Source organism: Cyclopterus lumpus, chromosome 24, assembly GCF_009769545.1.
Source record: "Cyclopterus lumpus isolate fCycLum1 chromosome 24, fCycLum1.pri, whole genome shotgun sequence".
NCBI lineage: Eukaryota > Metazoa > Chordata > Actinopteri > Perciformes > Cyclopteridae > Cyclopterus > Cyclopterus lumpus.
This window is the reverse complement of record NC_046989.1, coordinates 5796759-5815386: the sequence shown is the minus strand read 5'-3', so window position 1 is coordinate 5815386 and position 18628 is coordinate 5796759. Positions and strand designations below refer to the sequence as shown.

The 18628-nt window shown below is 42.6% G+C and overlaps 1 protein-coding gene across 4 annotated transcripts; it reads left to right on the top strand.

Moving 5' to 3' along the window:
- Positions 1–669: 669 nt before the first annotated feature.
- On the top strand, positions 670–12550 carry ehd3 (EH-domain containing 3). Of its 4 annotated transcripts, none has more exons than XM_034527447.1 (10): positions 705–1091; positions 1595–1867; positions 4325–4501; positions 5150–5247; positions 7202–7246; positions 8710–8851; positions 9013–9112; positions 9666–9836; positions 10892–11056; positions 11191–12550. In XM_034527447.1, the coding sequence occupies exons 2-10, from the start codon at positions 1641–1643 to the stop codon at positions 11716–11718; spliced, it is 1653 nt and encodes a 550-aa protein (XP_034383338.1). In that variant the 5' UTR covers positions 705–1091; positions 1595–1640; the 3' UTR covers positions 11719–12550. The 4 variants fall into 4 exon arrangements, with proteins under 4 accessions (XP_034383339.1, XP_034383338.1, XP_034383337.1 ...); XM_034527446.1 differs by having other exon boundaries at positions 705–1491; XM_034527445.1 differs by having other exon boundaries at positions 705–1867; positions 11191–11720; positions 12045–12550.
- The last annotated feature ends 6078 nt before the right edge of the window (positions 12551–18628 follow it).

Below are 18628 nucleotides of genomic sequence, written 5' to 3'. Positions count from 1 at the left end.
GTATTATATTTAGTGTTGCATGTGTACACCACTTTAATGGTGCAGAGAGTCTATTTTGTATGCTGATGTGTATACTATTTTATAAATATTTTTTTGTATTAATGATCTAAATCCCCAAAGAAACTTACTAACATTACTCATGTTTAAATGAGTAAATTGACTTGATTATATACCACTTTTTATGAATTTTATTTTAACTTATAGTTTTAGGAAATGGGTTTACAGAAACTTAATTAATTAAATCAATTAAATGTATTGAACGTATTAAACGTATTAAATGTATTACATTTAATTTTTTATTTAATTTACATTTATTCTAATATATTTTATATATTTATTTTACTTGCTCAGTAACGTCAAAGTCCCTTTAGGTGGCGCACTCCCGTTAACCGGCAGCTCTTCCATCTCTCCCCGTCCATCATGGCATCATCCTGCGTCGCTTCGGCATTTACATATATCCCACTTTGTATTGATTTTTTAAACTAGTTTTAGGAGATGGTCGACAGAAAAATACAGTGTATAATAAACAATTGTTTATTTTATTTATTTTATTTATTTTATTTATTTTATTTATTTTATTTATTTTATTTATTTTATTTATTTTATTTATTTATTTTATTTATTTTAATTTATTATACTCAGTAACGTCAACGCCCCTTTAGGTGACGCACTCCCCGTCAACCCCCGCAGCTCCTCCATCTCTCTCTCTCTCCCCGTCCATCATGGCGTCATCCTGCGCCGCTCCGGCATCACTGGGCGGGACCTCGGCGGCTCGGCACTGCCAGCCGTCGGGCACTTCCGCCGGGCTCGGGTTTCCTTCCAGTCGGCATTTAAATTGAGCTGCAGGACCGTCAGCTGCTGCTACATTCCGCGCCGCGCCGTGACAGAACATCGGGCTACTCGTATTTTACATTTTTATTTTTCGCCCTCCACGCAGCCATTGGTCCCGAGGAGGAAGGTTCCGGGGGGGCTTTTTGTGGGCAGAAGAGCCGGAGTACGTTGAACAATAACGGCGGCTGCGCTCCTGACAGCCGCTCGGTGCATCATTGTTGGGATTCCTCCGCTCGGCCGGTGGACGAAATTGAATAGCGGTAACGTGGAGAGGAATTATCTAGTTTTCGTTTAATTTAAATAAGTATTGGTACGAAAAAAACTAATTCAAACTAATTTAATGCGAAATTATTATTATTCTGTTGGCCCCGGGAGCACAAGTGGCCTGGACTCGATGACGAGGGCGCATTTGAAGGGTCGGCTTTAAAATTCAGATAGAACAATTCATTTATTTATTTATTTTTTTCATTTAGTTGCAGACGTTACATATATTCAAAATAACCTTCCACTGGGCGGAATATAACACCAGACCAAGCCTCAATATTATCAATAACAACAACAACAACAACAACAACAACAACAACAGGCATTCTAGTGAAGCATGACAGACTGACTGACTTCAACAATTATATTTTTCTAATTTGAGAAACCTTCCATTAGGTTAGTTCTCAGCTTCTTCTTCTCGTCTTACAAGCGAGGAACTCTCCTCAGCTCCACCTTTTTTATAAGACCAGGATCCCTCAAGGACGTTACATATTTGCAGACCTTTCAGGATTCATCTCTGACAAGTCACTATCTACTAAGCAACCATGTTCAGCTGGCTTGGGACCGACGACAGGAGGAAGAAGGATCCAGAGGTCTTCCAGACCGTCAGTGAGGGACTCAAGAAGCTCTACAAGACCAAACTCCTGCCGCTGGAGGAGAGCTACAAGTTCCACGAGTTCCACTCTCCGGCCCTGGAGGATGCAGACTTTGACAACAAGCCCATGGTCCTACTGGTGGGACAGTACTCCACCGGCAAGACCAGCTTCATACGGTGAGGGATAGCAGCGAACACACACACACACACACACACACACACACACACACACACACACACACACACACACACACACACACACACACACACAAGGCCCCCAGAAAGATAGTGAGGGAGAGGTCGACACACCCAAACAGGCTTTTCCCTGAAGAAATTTGTCAAGAATGATGAGTTCATGCGAGGGGGGAAAAAAGAGCAATATGAAAGACCAGTCATCACACACGCACACGCACACGCACACACACACATACTTTAGCACTCACTACCGAACTGCAAGCTTATTTAATCCATTACATGTTTATATGACAGCCAACAAAACACACACGGGCAACCTCACTTAATACATACGGAGGCAGTACTGCAGCGCAGAGGTGTGTGTGTGTGTTTGTGAGAGTGTGTATCTGTGTTCACACACACACACACACACATAGTATCTCTGGTAATGGTATACGTGTGTGGCAGCCAGGCGTTGGGCCTCTTTGTACTGCAGGACTGCTACTAATGACTCGCCCCTCTGACACACACACACACACACACACACACACACACACACACACACACACACACACACACTTACAAAGCATAGTGGGTAATTAGTGGGGTAAGCCTTTTAAAGCCAGAGAGAAGATGCTGTTAGTGACTTCCTGCTATAAGACAGGACGGAGCAGACATCCCTGCAGTGTTCACTCTTCCTCCTCCTCTTCTGTCTCTCGCTGACACACTCTCCCACTCTCTCTTTTTGTCCCCCCCCCCCCCCCCCCACATGTCCCCCCGCACCACGCACATTGTAACAGTGAGATGCAGAATGCTGAGTAACCCGCAGCCTTTTCATTTCACATTGCAGAGACTCTGGCTGTGGGAGCCGAGCAGTGCAGTGTCTGGCTTTGAAACCGTTGCAGGGAGGAGTTACAATAACAAAGTTTTAGTTCCATCACATTTGGCTTTATGCAAGTTTTAAAAAGTCATAAAATGTGCATTAATCTCTTGTCTGGCGCTTTTTAAAGAAAGAGAAGGTGCGTGGCGGGGAACGCAATCTCTAATTGCCGGTTATTCACAGGCCAGTAATCTGAATCCGTCTTCACTTTAGGGCTTAATTTAATTAAGTTTTTTATTTTCTTCTGCCGAGTCTATTAAAAAGCAAATTATCCCCTGAATCCAAGTTGAAGTGATTTGCTTCAGTGCGTCAAACAGTGACGGTCAGTTCAGCCTGTGCCTGTGAATGTTCACCTTTACCTCCCTGACAGCGTATACTGCGCAGAAAGTGAGGGATTAAAGGGAATGATGTGTGAGCTGACAAGTGAATTCCACCCACACACACACATGCAGCACGTTCATCATATTGAACATGCAATCTGCTACATGCACAATCTCCCACACACACACACACACACCGCCAGACGCTCTGCACAGACACATGTGCAGAGGGATGGCTCTACCAGGCACGGCTGACTCCTCTGTCAAGGTGTGTGTGTGTGTGTGTGTGTGTGTGTGTGTGTGTGGAGATGACGTATAAGTGATCTTTACATCTCGCAGCTGTTAAAATGCATACACGCTCACACTTTAGATTTAATGGACGCTGCCCTTCACACCTAAAACACAAGTCAGCTGTGTTGCAACCGTTGCCGATGAGATCAAAAGGCTGTACGTTGAACACGATGAACCCATTTGCAGCCAAATCACGTTCACACATTTGTCTTATAGGTCTCCCTGAAAAAATGTGCCCGGTCAAAACCAATGCGTGCGTGCATAAACTTTAATTTACGGTTTGGCTGTTTCTTAAACCTTTTTCACATTCAGCTGTTTTTCCATCAGCGGCGTTCAACAACAAGCTGCTGGCACGGTGGCGCGTTTTTTAAAGTCATTGCGATTGCAGTGATTTCCTCTTTGTTATTAAGTTCACTTTGTATCAGATTGCAGCATGTCAGACCCACAGTGGGATGCTGACAGTGGTCGCCGTGCTCTTGTGGATGAGGACCTCGCTGTCTCTCCACTTTCGTCTGAACCAACCGCCCAATAAACTTAAACTCAACTCGATGCTGCGGAGTTTGTGCCTGTGAAGCAAACGAGGATGTCAAATTCCCCGAATATTTGTTCCAGCAGTTTCTAATTCAAGGCAGATCTTCATTTTTGAATGTTTTCTTCCCATTTAGACACTGCAGAGAGCTGCAGATGTAGCACACATCTGTCCTGCTGCCTCCAGTTGACTGTTTAGTCAACTACAATTATAGAACGGTCAACTACATGTATGCATTCTGTCAAGAATGATTAATTCATTTAGAGTATAACATTCTTCAGAGACAATTACTTTAAAAGTGAACGCTTATGTCTTTATGAAGTCCTATTAATGTCTTGTAGCTGCACTATTGTCCATTGTCTCAGATAGCATCTTCTATAGGCATTGTTTATCAAAAACATCTCGCCTCACGCTCCGTCACACTAATCTCTCCTCTCCAGCTACCTGTTGGAGCAGGACTTTCCCGGCATGCGGATCGGCCCCGAACCCACCACGGATTCCTTCATCGCGGTGATGCACGGCGACACCGAAGGAGTGATCCCCGGCAACGCTTTGGTGGTCGACCCCAAGAAGCCCTTCAGGAAGCTGAACGCGTTTGGAAACGCATTCCTCAACAGGTAAACGCACTTGCACACGTCCCCAAAGTGCCGGAGGACGTGCGTGTGCGTGTGCGTGTGTGCGTGTGTGTGTGTGTGTGTGTGTGTGTGTGTGTGTGTGTGTGTGTGTGTGTGTGTGCGTGTGTGCGTGCGTGCACGTTGGGGGAGAATAGAGGAGAAGAAAGGTAGAATAAGAGTACTCGTGAAAATCCACACCACAGCTCTACATTCCTGTGTGATTGAATTTCCCTCTGCTCACTGGTCAGACTTTCTTTTTTTTTAAATGGCTGTCGTGTGTGTGTGTGTGTGTGTGTGTGTGTGTGTGTGTGTGTGTGTGTGTGTGTTGAGAGAGAGAGAGCGAGCGCCACTCAGTCATCTGCGCAGAGTCATCCTTCTGGAAAAGGAAAGGTGCCAAAAAGTATTAACTCTCGCGGTGGCCCACCACTGCTGAAACTAGACAGAAGAAGCGCTGCCTGTCAGAGGGGCTTAGGGGGTTCACAGTGAGGACGACAGCTAACCTGTTCGTATTCATCCAGCTGGAGACGGAGAGAAGGGGGAGAAGAGAGAGAGGGAGGTAGAGGTCTAGTGTGGGACGATGTTTGTTGTTAAAACTTTTTTACACTTCTGTCCTGTTTTTTTTACCTCCTCTCCTCTCTGGTGTGTTTTTAGGTTTGTGTGTGCCCAGCTGCCAAACCCAGTGCTGGAAAGCATCAGTGTGATTGACACCCCAGGGATTCTGTCAGGAGAGAAACAGAGAATAAGTCGAGGTGAGACTCTCTTTTTCCTCTTCTCTTCTGCGTATGTCAATGAGTATGAAAAGAGCGTCGGCGCTCGTTCACTGGACCCATTCAGCTGCAGCGCCCCGTAGTCCCACTGAACTCTAAACTACGAAGTCAGCGTTTCCTTTGGTTGTGTGTGTGAGTGTTTATTTTAGCGTTTAGCTATCAGGAGGATTATGCTTCATTCGTTTCAAAGAACAGGAAGCAGCGACGAAAAGACGAGCTTTGAATGCGCTGCGCTCTCTGTCTCTCTCTCTCTCTCTCTCACACACACACACACACACGAGCATGCACACTGTACATTTAAAAAAAAAAAAAGAAAAGTAAAACATATGATGGACATTTGCTCGTTTGTGCATTAAACAATAGCCAACATGCACAAGGAGAACACGGCATGTGCGGGAACTATTTTTTTTATTCTTAAACATGCTCGAGTGAACCCGCAGTGGACGGATCCCGGCCCGCGGTGTGGAGACTACAGTCCGAAGAGAAGTTAAGGTGTAAAAAGGCTCACAAGAATTCCTGGGGTCTTTCTTACAGTTTGATATGTGTCCGGCATGTCTGGCATTCCCAGCGCTAAATGCTGGCATCGCCATACCAACCGCTACCGTACAACAAAAGGGCCGGGATAATGAAAGACGGCTATAATTTAGACTTTTCCCCACATTCAGACACTCTTTCTTTTACTGTCCCATCTTTGAATTCTCTCCCCTTGTTTGCTCTCTGGTGTTCTTTTTTTTGCTCCGTTTGAAGGTTTCTTATATACCGAGTGGGGCCCGTATTGATTGTGTCCCTCCTACCGACTCTATTGGCTGTCACCACGGTGCATTAATCATTGAGTGCTGACAGTATCGCGAAGAAAGAAGGTTCTGTATGTTGTAGGGACGCACTGATACCGATATCGGGTATCGGGCCTTCTCTGATTCACGAAGCTGGATTGGGTATCTGTCACAGTGGGAATCTATTCAATTCAATTATATGTTAAATACTATATACGTACATTACATGCTGTTTACGTTTTTACCAATTTGTTGCTGCGTTCAAAAGGTTTACACTCATTTTGAAGATTTAAAAAAAAAAATCAAATTGTTACTGTACGATTTATTTTAATAATAATTTAAATACATCTATATTATATGTTTTACAGAGTTAGTAATGTGCAAGTCAAGCCTGATGTCACTTTAAATTCTGTGTTTACGTAGCTTCCTCACGGTGAAAAGACAAACAAATAAATAAGTCCATCACACGACGAGTGACATATTGTCAAGATATTGTTGTCCCAGACAGATTTTTAATAAGATGAAACGCTCCCCCAGAACCCCGTCGGCGCTTTTCTGCCAGAAAATTGCACAATGTGGACACACGAGGCATCCAGCTCATTTATTTAAACACTGGTGTTGGATCGGTACTCGGTATGAAACAAAGGCCAAATAGACACAAAGGAGTCATGGAGTTCAGTGCTTGAGCCGGGTTGGGTCTGGATTAGTGTCATGAGAAGGTTTCTGTGGAGAATCAACACGGAGTGAACACGATCTGCAGAAGTTTAACTGGAGCCGACTCGGCTCTGCTCTACTTTCTGTTCGTTGGGTCAAAGTGTCCCGCGAACGTGTTGACGGACCAAATAAACGGCACAGTGAGGCGTGACCCTGCTGTCGTCTGTTGGACGTGAAGAAGAACCCCACAGGTTAAGCTTAACGCCTACCGAGTCAGCACAGCTGTGTTTTCTCTGTGTGAAGGTGTGTGTGTGTGTGTGTGTGTGTGTTCATTTCCTCTTCATCCAATCCCATCCTTTTTAGTTTTTTATGCACTTCATGTTTTCACGTTTCTGTAATGTTGTGTGTCTCTTCATGCTATCGTTGCTTTCCTTCCACCCCCATTGCATTGTATTCATCACTGTTGTCAATGTCTGTATTTATTTGTGTGTGTGTGTGTGTGTGTGCAGATGAGGAGTCGGGCTATAGCTGCCTACATAGATGTCTTTTTGGAGGTATTGTAGATAATAACCCTACCTGGGCATCGACCAGATACAAAAAGGCTAATTAAAGCGATATTTTGAAGAATTTATGGACTGCTACATGGTCTTCACCGGACTCTAGTCACGTGATTTGAAAAAGGAAAAAAAAAGCTTTAGACTTCAGTCTTGTTTTTCCCCACATCATGTGAAAAGTGCTTCCTGTGAAGAATGATCCACTAAAATTCAAAAATATCAATCTCTCTCTCTCTCTCTCTCTCTCTCTCTCACTCTCTCTCAGCCGTGTGGCCTCTGTCTCCTCTCAGCTGTGCTCATTTAGGACAGGAAGGCACAGCTAAAAGCAATTTGCATATTTTACACACTTATTGCTGCAGCCGCCAAACTATTGCTCACACACCCCAGTGAGGAATTAATAAACACTCAACACAACACTGTTTCTGAAGAAGCCTTTGGGGCATCAAGTTAGCATTAACACGAGAATACATACACCTCCATCAATACATTGGGGAAGTTGTGCACCTCGAGTGTTCACTGTTCCTCTTCTGGGAGGGGCTTTGTCTGTGTAGTGAGGTTGGAGGTCGGACCAGAGGGTCAAAAGCCATAACATGTGCAAAGCTTGTAGAATTTAATTTGTTTTTCACTAACAAAGCTCGTCGATAAAATCCATCTGACATTCACTGTGCTAACATGAAGCTCCTTCCTATCAATTGACCCGCACATGCCTCCCGAGTTGCTCTCCCGTAATCTCGGCGGTAACGGATTCACCATTGACTCGGCATCGCTTATGCGCAAATATTTCAGTGTTTGGAAACTTGAGCTCACTAATCCTTCGTTCTGTCCTTTTGTTCTTTGTTCTCCTCTCATATCCTGTGGAATTTCTCCACGTGAGCGTCAGTTTTGTCCTTGAGAAGGATAGAAAGTCAAAAGGAGGCAATGATTTGTCCCCGCTGACAGATTAATCATTGATTCGTTTATTCATGCGGCGTGGAGGCATTAACCCATTTATTCACTCATTCGAGCATTCGTTAAGGCCGCGATTGCATTTCACCAGAAACAAAATCTGAGCCAAGTAAGACAATCGAATATCATTGTTTTCGGTTTCCCCCGCTCCCCTTCATTATTTAGTTTTAAAACGCCACTTCGAAAGACCGCCTCCATCTGTAAACAAACACTCTTTTCTCTCAGCATGTTGTAATTTGTCCTTCGTGTTGCGTCCTCTGTGACCTTAAGCCATCATAATAGTTTCTTCTTCTTCCAGCATAAGTAGAATTAATTCAGGTGCCTCTCTTAGATGCTATGTGGACACCGGTATGGGATGGGATCAAAGCAACAGAAAGTCAAAGGGATACACAATGAATTATCTTTTTCTCACAGACCCTTTTTTTAATAATAATAAATTAAAAAAAGAACTCTACCTCTTCCCGTCCCTCCTAATTCTAATCCTGATGTCTGTGGATTCCTCCTCCTCCTCCTCTCAGGCTACGACTTCGCCGCCGTCTTGGAGTGGTTCGCAGAGCGAGTGGACCGGATCATATTACTGTTTGACGCCCACAAACTGGACATCTCTGACGAGTTCTCAGATGTGATCAAAGCCCTGAAGAACCACGAAGACAAGATCAGGTGGCGCAGCGTTGCTTTGACTCGCAGGCGTATTCCAGCTCTACACAAAAGAGACGAGAATAGTTGTCCTCTGTCCACATTGATACCAACGTCATATTTGGCACTTTGCTTTCAGTCGACGTCAACGCCTCTCTCTCTCTCTCTCTGGTTGTTTTTGGCAGGGTTGTGCTGAACAAGGCGGACCAGATCGAGACCCAGCAGCTGATGAGGGTGTACGGTGCCCTGATGTGGTCACTGGGGAAAATAGTCAACACCCCTGAGGTATAGTGAGCAGGAGGAGTTTGGGTTTAAAGCTTTCCACCATCTTTGTCTGGTGTTTGTAGCTCAGGCCTTGCTGCAGTTGATGCTGAATTAAAATTATGAATGAAAATGCCGTATTAAGGTACCTGAAGACTGGGACCACAGCTCCTTTTGCACTTTATTGTGAAAGTTTCAACACCCACTGATCGCCCTGCGGCTTTTTAAACCTTGATTTAATCTACAATACACAATATTTAGAAATATTGTACAGAACTGTTTCACTGGAGGCCCACTTTCTAAATATCGACCCAATTCACATTGGGCCTGGTCTATACATTGTTGACCTTCCTGACCATTTTTACTGCCATTTCTGCATCACTACTTTTATATTATCTTCAATAAAGCAGCCATTTCAAAGAGGTATACGTTGGATAAATCACAACTTAGTTTAATGCGTGTGCTATTGGAAAAACATACAAGTGTTAAATACTTTATAAACGAGACCAGATGTATACATTAATGTGGAGTTATACGTCATCTCATTTGATTCTCTGTCCGTCTTCCTCGCCGACAGGTGATCCGCGTCTACATCGGGTCCTTTTGGTCCCACCCTCTGTTGATTCCAGACAACAGGAAGCTGTTCGAGGCGGAGGAGCAGGATCTATTCAAGGACATTCAGTCTTTGCCGAGAAACGCGGCGCTCCGAAAACTCAACGATCTGATCAAGAGGGCGAGACTGGCCAAGGTAAGGCTCCGACGAAACGCTCACCGATGGAGCGTCTGCTTTTGGCACGGCTGGAGCTGACGGCAGCAAGAGGTGACGCGTCGCCTCGGGATGTTATTTGACGCGTGTATATTTTAAGCACAGGTGTGTGTGTGTGTGTGTGTGTGTGTGTGTGTGTGTGTGTGTGTGTGTGTGTGTGTGTGTGTGTGTGTGTGTGTGTGTGTGTGTGTGTGTGTGTGTGTGTGTGTGTGTGTGTGTGTGTGTGTGTGTGTGTGTGTGTGTGTGTTCTTCCCATCACTCACTCGCTCTACCCGCCTCCGTCCAGCTGTTAACCTTGACAGAAAAAGCTTGTCGCTGTCACAGACCAAATGGGGCCATTCTCCTCCTGTGTGAATTGTTTCCTGTTTCCTCTCCGCACAGGAAGTCGTGTATGACTTTCCCGTTGTAGTTTGAGGAAATGCAGAGGATGCACACATGCACGCGCACACACACACACACACATACACACACACGCAGACGCAGATTTATCAAACCGGGAGATGAGTGCAGTTTTCCTGTCTGACAGCTAATAGGGTGTGGGGGTGTGGGTGTGTGTGTGTGTGTGTGTGTGTGTGTGTATTGTGATGAGCTTCAAGGACACAAGGTGGATTCAGGGAAACATACACACGGATATCACCACGGCAACATAACAACAATGCAATTTGCTGTACTGTACTAAACTGGTTAAAGGAGTGTTAAGTGACTCCAGGGCTGCAACGCAGTGATAAAACAAAGGAAGTATGAGTAATGTTGTTGAATCCTTTGTCCTAGTTGATTTAATGATATTCTTCCTAAATGCTTGGCGCTGGATGCCGGAAGAACAACCGATTTTGCAGCTGCAAACTCAGCTCTTTTTTTTTTTTGTTATCGCGCGCACTGAGGGATTTATTTACCATCAACATCCCCATTAAATGGTGGGAATTTTCCCTAAAAAGATTATGACTTTACTAAAACTATGCTAGGACTTCTAGGTGGCCGACTTGCCGTCCCAGTATATTTGCCTGTTGAGTAACTGAGCTTGCGCTCTCACAATGCAGGTCCATGCCTACATCATCAGCGCCCTGAAGAAGGAGATGCCCTCGGTGTTCGGAAAGGAGAACAAGAAGAAAGAACTCATCGGCAGTCTCGGAGATATTTACAAACGCATCGAACGAGAGCATCAGATATCGCCTGGAGATTTTCCCAATCTGAAGAAGATGCAGGTAAACCGGGGAAGAGGTGTGTGTGTGCGCGTGTGTGTGTGTGTGTGTGTGTGTGTGTGTGTGTGTGTGTGTTTCATAGATGGAGGGGATTGGACAGATGAAATCTAAACTTGTGACGTGGTTGTGTCCTTCAGGACCAACTCAATTCTCAGGATCTCAACAAATTCCAGCCTCTGAAACTGAAACTCCTGGAGGCGGTGGATGACATGCTGTCCCACGACATCGCCGGCTTGATGGTGCTGGTGCGCCAGGAAGAAAACCAGCGTCCCAACCCGGTCGTGAAGGGCGGCGCGTTCGACGGCACGTCGGACGGCCCGTTCGGCCACGGGTACGGCGAAGGGGCCGGCGAGGGCATCGACGACGCGGAGTGGGTCGTCGTTCGAGACAAACCCGCCTACGACGAGATCTTCTACACGCTGTCTCCCGTCAACGGGAAGGTGACCGGCGCCAACGCCAAGAGGGAGATGGTGAAGTCGAAGCTGCCCAACACGGTGCTGGGGAAGGTCTGGAAGCTGGCCGACATCGATAAGGACGGGATGCTCGACGATGAGGAGTTCGCGTTGGCCAATCACCTGATAAAAGTGAAACTGGAGGGCCATGAACTGCCATCGGAGCTGCCTGCACACCTGGTTCCTCCTTCCAAGAGGAAAATACCAGAGTAAATGTAAGATTGCGTCATCCCCTGACCCCCCCCCCCCAAAAAAAACCTGTAAGTAGACCCACCCCAATTAACATAGTAATACTCCTGTAGCATTATAGCAATATATTTGACTCCTATTCCCGCTCTATTGCCGACATCTGCAGTCTTTCCTGAGCTTCAAGAGGCAAATATTACAACGAAGTACTCAGTTAAACAATAAAAAAAATAAATAATGATAATTATTGCTAATGTGCTGTCGGCGTGTGGATTCAAATGATACGTTTCTGCAGCGCTTAAATGTCTTTTACTGGAGAAGAACATCAAGAAGTGTCCTCTTTTGTATTTCAGGGTGAGCTGTTAGGCTGAACAGGTGTTAGAGATGTTAGGACAACCGATTATTAGTTATTAGTAAAGAGAAAAAAAAAGCTAAAGCGAGACACACTGGAATACAGGAGAATGTAAGGTGACCCAAACTACTGGAAGAAAATGGGAGAGATGCGACAATGTGAAGACGAAAGGAGATCTCAAAGGAAGGATCGTTCTCGGGGGAAAAAGGAAGATCGGGATATAAAAATGCTGAATATTATTGTATCATCATCTTTGTTTCCACAATAAAACATGTCACGGTATCTCGAGATGCTGCCTTAATTTTGGCCTCCCGGCACCACTGACGCTTCTGGCTTTTTTTGTTTGTTTTTCGTGGCGACATAATAAACAGCTTCAAGGATTTCCTGTCGGGTCGCTTGAGAACACACACACACACACACACATGATTCTGAGTATATGATTTGTAACCAGAGGAGAGTAACTCTTCAAATTATTCTAAAAAATAAAATGCCAAGTGGTTTCTCTCTTTTATGATTCATGCATTGTTCTAATTATCATTATTAACATGTTTGGAAATACTGTGACTATAACATGGACCTATACAATGGGGTATTGTTTGGAGTGTGAAGACATCCTCAGCATAAATGTATTGGACAGACTTTGAATGTTGAATGTGTTGACGTTCACCTGTATGTATGTATGTATGTATGTATGTATGTATGTATGTATGTATGCATATGGCCACATGTATCAGTGTTATTATTCGTAACGTGTATGTATTAAGCGCCTCACAGGCTACTTGGGAGTATTCAGTGGGTTGTTAACTGAAAACTGATGAATCAGTTATTGTTCACCTTGTGAAAGTGACCTCATGTGACCTGGCAGCCCGGAGAGTGAAAGCACAGCGGTTTGCTTCTTTTTGTGATAACAAAACACTAATCAACACTTTTTTCTTTCTTTTTTTTTTATGAAAATGTGGCTTTCCAACATATGTGTTTAAATTGTATCCATGTAATAAATGTAATTGGATTGACTGCAGCGATATGCCTGTGTGTGTGTGTGTGTGTATGTGTATGTATATGTGTATATATATATGTGTGTGTATATATATATGTATGTGTATATATAATGTATATGGATGTGTATACATGTGTATATATATATATATGTATGTGTATACATATATGTGTGTGTGTATATATATATATATATATATATATATATATATATATATATGTGTATATATATATATATATATATATATATATATATATGTGTATATATATATATATATATATATATATGTATATATGTGTATGTGTATATATATGTATATATGTATGTGTTACATATCTATGTATATACAATTATGTATATACATAGATATGTAACATACGTATATGTATATACATATATATACACACATATATGTATATGTGTATGTGTGTGTATATATATATACATATGTATATATGTGTGTATATATGTATGTATATGTGTATATAGATGTATATATATATGTGTATATATATATGTATATATATGTATATGTATATATATGTATATATATATATGCATGGTTTATGCATTTGAGCAGCAGAATTGACGTAACTAAATCCATGCGTGTGTGTCTGTGTGTGTCTATGTGTGTCTGTGTGTGTCTATGTGTGTCTGTGTGTGTCTCTGTGAATCTGCTGAACATAAGAGGATTGTTTGCATTCCACGAACACAGATTGTGAAATGTCCACAACATCTCGGGCTTCGCATGCATCACAAAGACGAGCCAGAACAGATCGACAGAGTAAATACATAAAAGGATAACTTGTTGGATGTGGATCTGCTAAACAAAGTTCTTTTCATACCCTGACAGATTGCAACATGAAGTCCTGTGTACTGGTAAATACGCCATCTTATCTGTTTTTTTAAAGATGGTCACGCATTGCTAAATCTATACTTCACTGCTTTTGCTGTCGACATTAACAACAATCCAAAAGTGTAATAAAAATTAATTTACTCTACATATTTTTTTTGTTGCCTTATTTTGTTTGTGTTTGGAGCAATATGAACGATGAGTGGCAATATTTTCAGATGAAGAAAAACCCATACATTTATATTATGAAGTTGACTTCCTTTAACGTCCTTTAATCTTATGCTACTGGATGAAGTGCATTTTATTTGATTAAACTGTGAGAAAAATAAGAACCATTCTGGAAACGGCTAAATAAATCTCCAGGATTTTATTTTGAAATGTTGTCTTTTCCACTCTTAATATAATAACAGCTGACAAACAAAAATACTAGCTTATTAAGGAGGAAACAATGTTAATATTACATATTTTAATTATTTCTAAATACCACTGGAGACTTGAACTGTCTGTCTGGAATAATTCTCTAATGGGCAAGTCATGATATTCACATTAGACCACTCAACTGCAAATAAGATATAATAACATGTATGTGAAGAATTGTATTTTAATCCGCTATAAGACGAGGGTTGGTGCCACCTAGAGACGTGAAAGAGGATAAGACTAAAGTGAACTTTAAACATGCTTTCTTTGTTGTTGTATCATGAGATGCACTCTAGGGATTCTGTAAATTACAAAAACACGTGTTTAGCTCCAAAAGAAAAAAAACATTTAAAAAAGGGGTGAAGATATATGTTTGGTGCAAAAGGAATAAGAAGATACATTCTTCATGTTAAGCGTCTTTGAGTGTCTAGAACATCGCTATATAAATTCGCTTTAAGTGCAGTTGGAATGTATTTACATGAGAGGTCCGTGTTATTATCAAGAGTCACTGACATTGACCATAACTTAACACAAGCTAAAAAAAAAAGACAGGAAACATAGCATGAAATATTAGACATTACAGTTATCATCTAGGGACTGTGTGTGTACAGGGAAGATGCAGCACTCTCTCCTCTCACACAGGAAGTTCTGTTATTGTCTGCCATTTCCTCTCTGTCCCACCTTGACCCACACACACACGCACACACACACGCACGCACACACACACACACACACCAACACGCACAACCTCTATCATATACTAAAGTTATTTTAGTTGTTTTGAGCAGTTGGGGGAAAGAATCCAGAGGAATTAGAAGTATATTTTAATGACACAAAGCTACCACTGAGATTTAGTAACAATGGTGGGTTCAGGAACTGTCTCTGGATCATAAAACCCCAAAATAGAAAAAGGAAAAAAAGCGGGGAAACTATTTAAAGTATCATTTCAGTCTTTCCTGGAAATTGGGGAGATGTGACACGAAACCGGGAAAAAGAGACCGGAGAGAACGACGGAGACGGAGAGAGGACAAAAGAGACAGCTGGAACATGTTTGTCTCAGCTTTGGGTGTCTTATCTTTTCGGGAGGGAACGTGGTTAATCTTGAGCACGTCTGTCAACGGTGAAATATGAACGTTTATGTGTGTTTGCGTGTTTGTGTGGTGGGGAGGCACGCACACGGAAGCTATACATCAGGATTACACGTAGGGACTGGTATCTGAGAAGGCAGGGTGGGGACCATGTTCTCACACACACACACACACACACTCTCTGATTAACTACTCATTAAAGTAACATTTTTCCTGTTTTTTTTTTTTTTTATTCATTCATTGGAAATACTGTGTGAGCTTTATAGAAACTGCAGAATTCATTGTATAAGAAATGTGTTGTGATTGCATAACATATGTTCTTCAGTGCATTCATAATTCTTCTTAAAGTAACCGTTTGGGTTTGTTGGTGCTCCACTACAAAGGGCTCATGTGTGCACTACAAACACGGTCCTGTAATTAAACTATTAGCCAATGCGGAAGTTCCTTAAACATGCATTCTTTCCACTGGCCACCAGGGGGCGACTCCTCCGGTTGCAAAAAGGAGTCTGATTTGTAGACAAATAAAAATGTTTGCATACATACATGCGACAATAAAAGCATCTTATGACATGATATCTTTTGGCTTACAGATTAAATTGGATAATGTGGCTGTTTTAGCCACCGAGACTCACCAGGAGGTGGCAGTATACCGATAAGAAGTAAAAGTACTTATGGGCCAATACTCAGTACTTGTGAGTACTCGCCTTTTCTGGCCCCGACTACCTCCCCGGATGTTTCTCCTCTGTGCAGCTCGACCGAACAAATCGGAGTCGCGAGTGCAGCGACACGATCCCTCAACAGCTTCCCATCAGACTGAACCTGGATCAAACTAGTGACTCACAACTCATCGCTGCTTCGACATGTGTGTGTGTGCGTGCGTGTGTGTGTGCGTGCGTGTGTGTGTGTGCGTGTACGCGTTTGAGGGTGGAGTGGTCACAGGGTCGGCCGTGCGGTCACACCCTCCTGTTAATTGCCCCCCTCCCGTCGCCATGGTGACGGAAGGTGTGGTGCGAGAGCAGGGCACGGCAACAAAACAAAATACACATTTATGTACCGACATATTTCAAGAGGCCGCTCCTTTTTTCAAGTGACGACCATTCAAATTCTCTCTCGGAATTTAGTCCCAAAAGTGACTTTTAAAGTCATTTTTAAGTACGTTGAGAGATACAATTATGAATCCGGCTAGTATTAATCAAATAATCAAATAAAGCTTGGTGTATGTGGCACGTGACCCATGCTGTGTGATCAGGTGTGGGGTCGGACACCTGAAGGAAACAACTGGTGTGTTAAAGTGTGTTAAAAGTAACCCTGAGTTCTGGCGGCCGCTCCGTGAACCTCTTCCTGGCTGGTCAACATCCTGTTAAAAACACAACCTCAAACTTCATTTATCTGGATGCTATACAACGCATGCCCATCCCAAGATGTGCCAAACAAATACGACCTTTTGACTTTTAAAAGAACAAGCGTCACATTTCGGGAGAAAAAAAGCATGGGAGACATTTCTATAAATATAACAGTATGACCTTTTGACCCAGGGTAAATTTAACCTGCTGATATTTCATCCTCTTTTGGGACACACGCAGTTCATTGTGTTAAATTAAGAGCGTCTTCCATAAAGTTTGAATCTTCAAAACAACAATAGCATCTCATCGTGTGCACTTCAGATTTATGTTGATGGCCATCCATTCCTGTACCGTGAATGTAAGTCAGCCATTGAATGTATTCGTGAAAAATATATTTTTTTACGCGTGCCATATTTGGTGGCTTTCCTGTACCTTGAGCGCCTGTGTGTCTGCGTGTGCGTGCATGCGAGTGGAAGTGCGTGTGCTCGACATGCAGGAACAGTTTCCTTTCAGTTTTCATCATCGTTAGGCAAGAGAATGAATTCCCTGATATCTTATCGTTAAGGAACATTATGGTTTTGCTTCTTTTTTTTTTAAGCGAGAGCAGGCAACCAGCCTGAGGACGCCTTATCTATTCAGACTCGGAAGTTAACCATTCATCAATATGATTCTCAATGATTAATATGAGAACAGTCAGGTCAAGGTATTGAGGACTAGTGTAGAATATTGATGCTCTCCAGGAAAGGAGGGTCCAATGAAAGACGTTATCAAGTTGCTTCATGGGAAGTGTAGTATCCAGTGTTTTTTTTTACTATAGGGACTAAAATCTTCTAATATTTTGTCCTCTGATGCTTCCATCTTGACCATTCTTGTTTTAACTATAGTCTCTTGTGAGTTCCCTTAACTTAAACTTACACACTTCACTCAAGTGCAATACTAAACAGCTGGAATACTCAAGTGCATCTAACTGCGAAGATCCCTACAGTCGTTGCAATTATTGAACAATTAGTTTTTTTTTGAGAAAGTGTTTTCCACTTTATTGCAGATGGAAAGTTTGTTTTAAATCAGTTTTTAGATCAGTTACCATCAGTGTTTTCTTTCTTTGATGTATATGAGGCCCGAGGTCACCTGCCAACCACAGAATCCTCGCTCCACTTCTGTATTTTTCAAGACTTTTTCAGCCTGGACTCTTTGTGCTTTAATTGCCTACCGTTTGCTTGGTTGTGCGTCAGGCTGTGAGCATTCTCTGCAGCAGGCAGGGTGTCGTCCCGGAGAGCCGAGAGGGAACACTGTATCACTTGATGAATGAGCGCCTGTTATCTGAGCTGGAGGAGAGTCGGCATGAGAAGAGGATGTGCAGCAAGGCGACGGTGGTTATTGTTTGCTTAAACATGTTCCTCCTTTAACGGGACGCATTCTCAGAAGAAGAAACAACGCTTTTATTATCCTGGTAATAGAATGAAGTTGACAGTCATAAAAATATATATCAAAAGCTCTCCTACCCTCAGTTGCTTCTCTTCATTACTGAGATGTATAAATCTTCCTTTTCCAAATCTATATAAAAACCAAATTTGACACATATCAAGTACAAATATCTGAGTTTTTCAAATGTCCCAAACACCTTTCTGGTGTTAAACCTAACACACAAACTATAAATAAAACTAAAGTGTGATTGAAAGAAAAACATAAAAGGAAAAAATGAGAGAAAGACTAAAATTAATTCACTCTTACTCTCCACATGCCTCTGCTGCCCCCTAGTGGTCACTCAGTTACCGTGACGTTGTGTTATATTTAAGTCAGATGTAAATGAATGTAAATCAAACAACATCTGATTAGTTTTAAGAGATGATTTTTAGCTTAGCCTAGCATTAAGACCGGAAACAGGGG

What these genes read in the sequence shown, in the direction of transcription:
- ehd3 (XM_034527447.1), top strand. Translation starts at nt 1,641, where the DNA reads ATGTTCAGCTGGCTTGGGACCGACGACAGGAGGAAGAAGGATCCAGAG. An exon ending in GGAAACGCATTCCTCAACAG is followed by an intron (nt 4,502 to 5,149) that starts GTAAACGCACTT and finishes GTGTGTTTTTAG; the next exon opens with GTTTGTGTGTGCCCAGCTGC. An exon ending in AACCACGAAGACAAGATCAG is followed by an intron (nt 8,852 to 9,012) that starts GTGGCGCAGCGT and finishes TGTTTTTGGCAG; the next exon opens with GGTTGTGCTGAACAAGGCGG.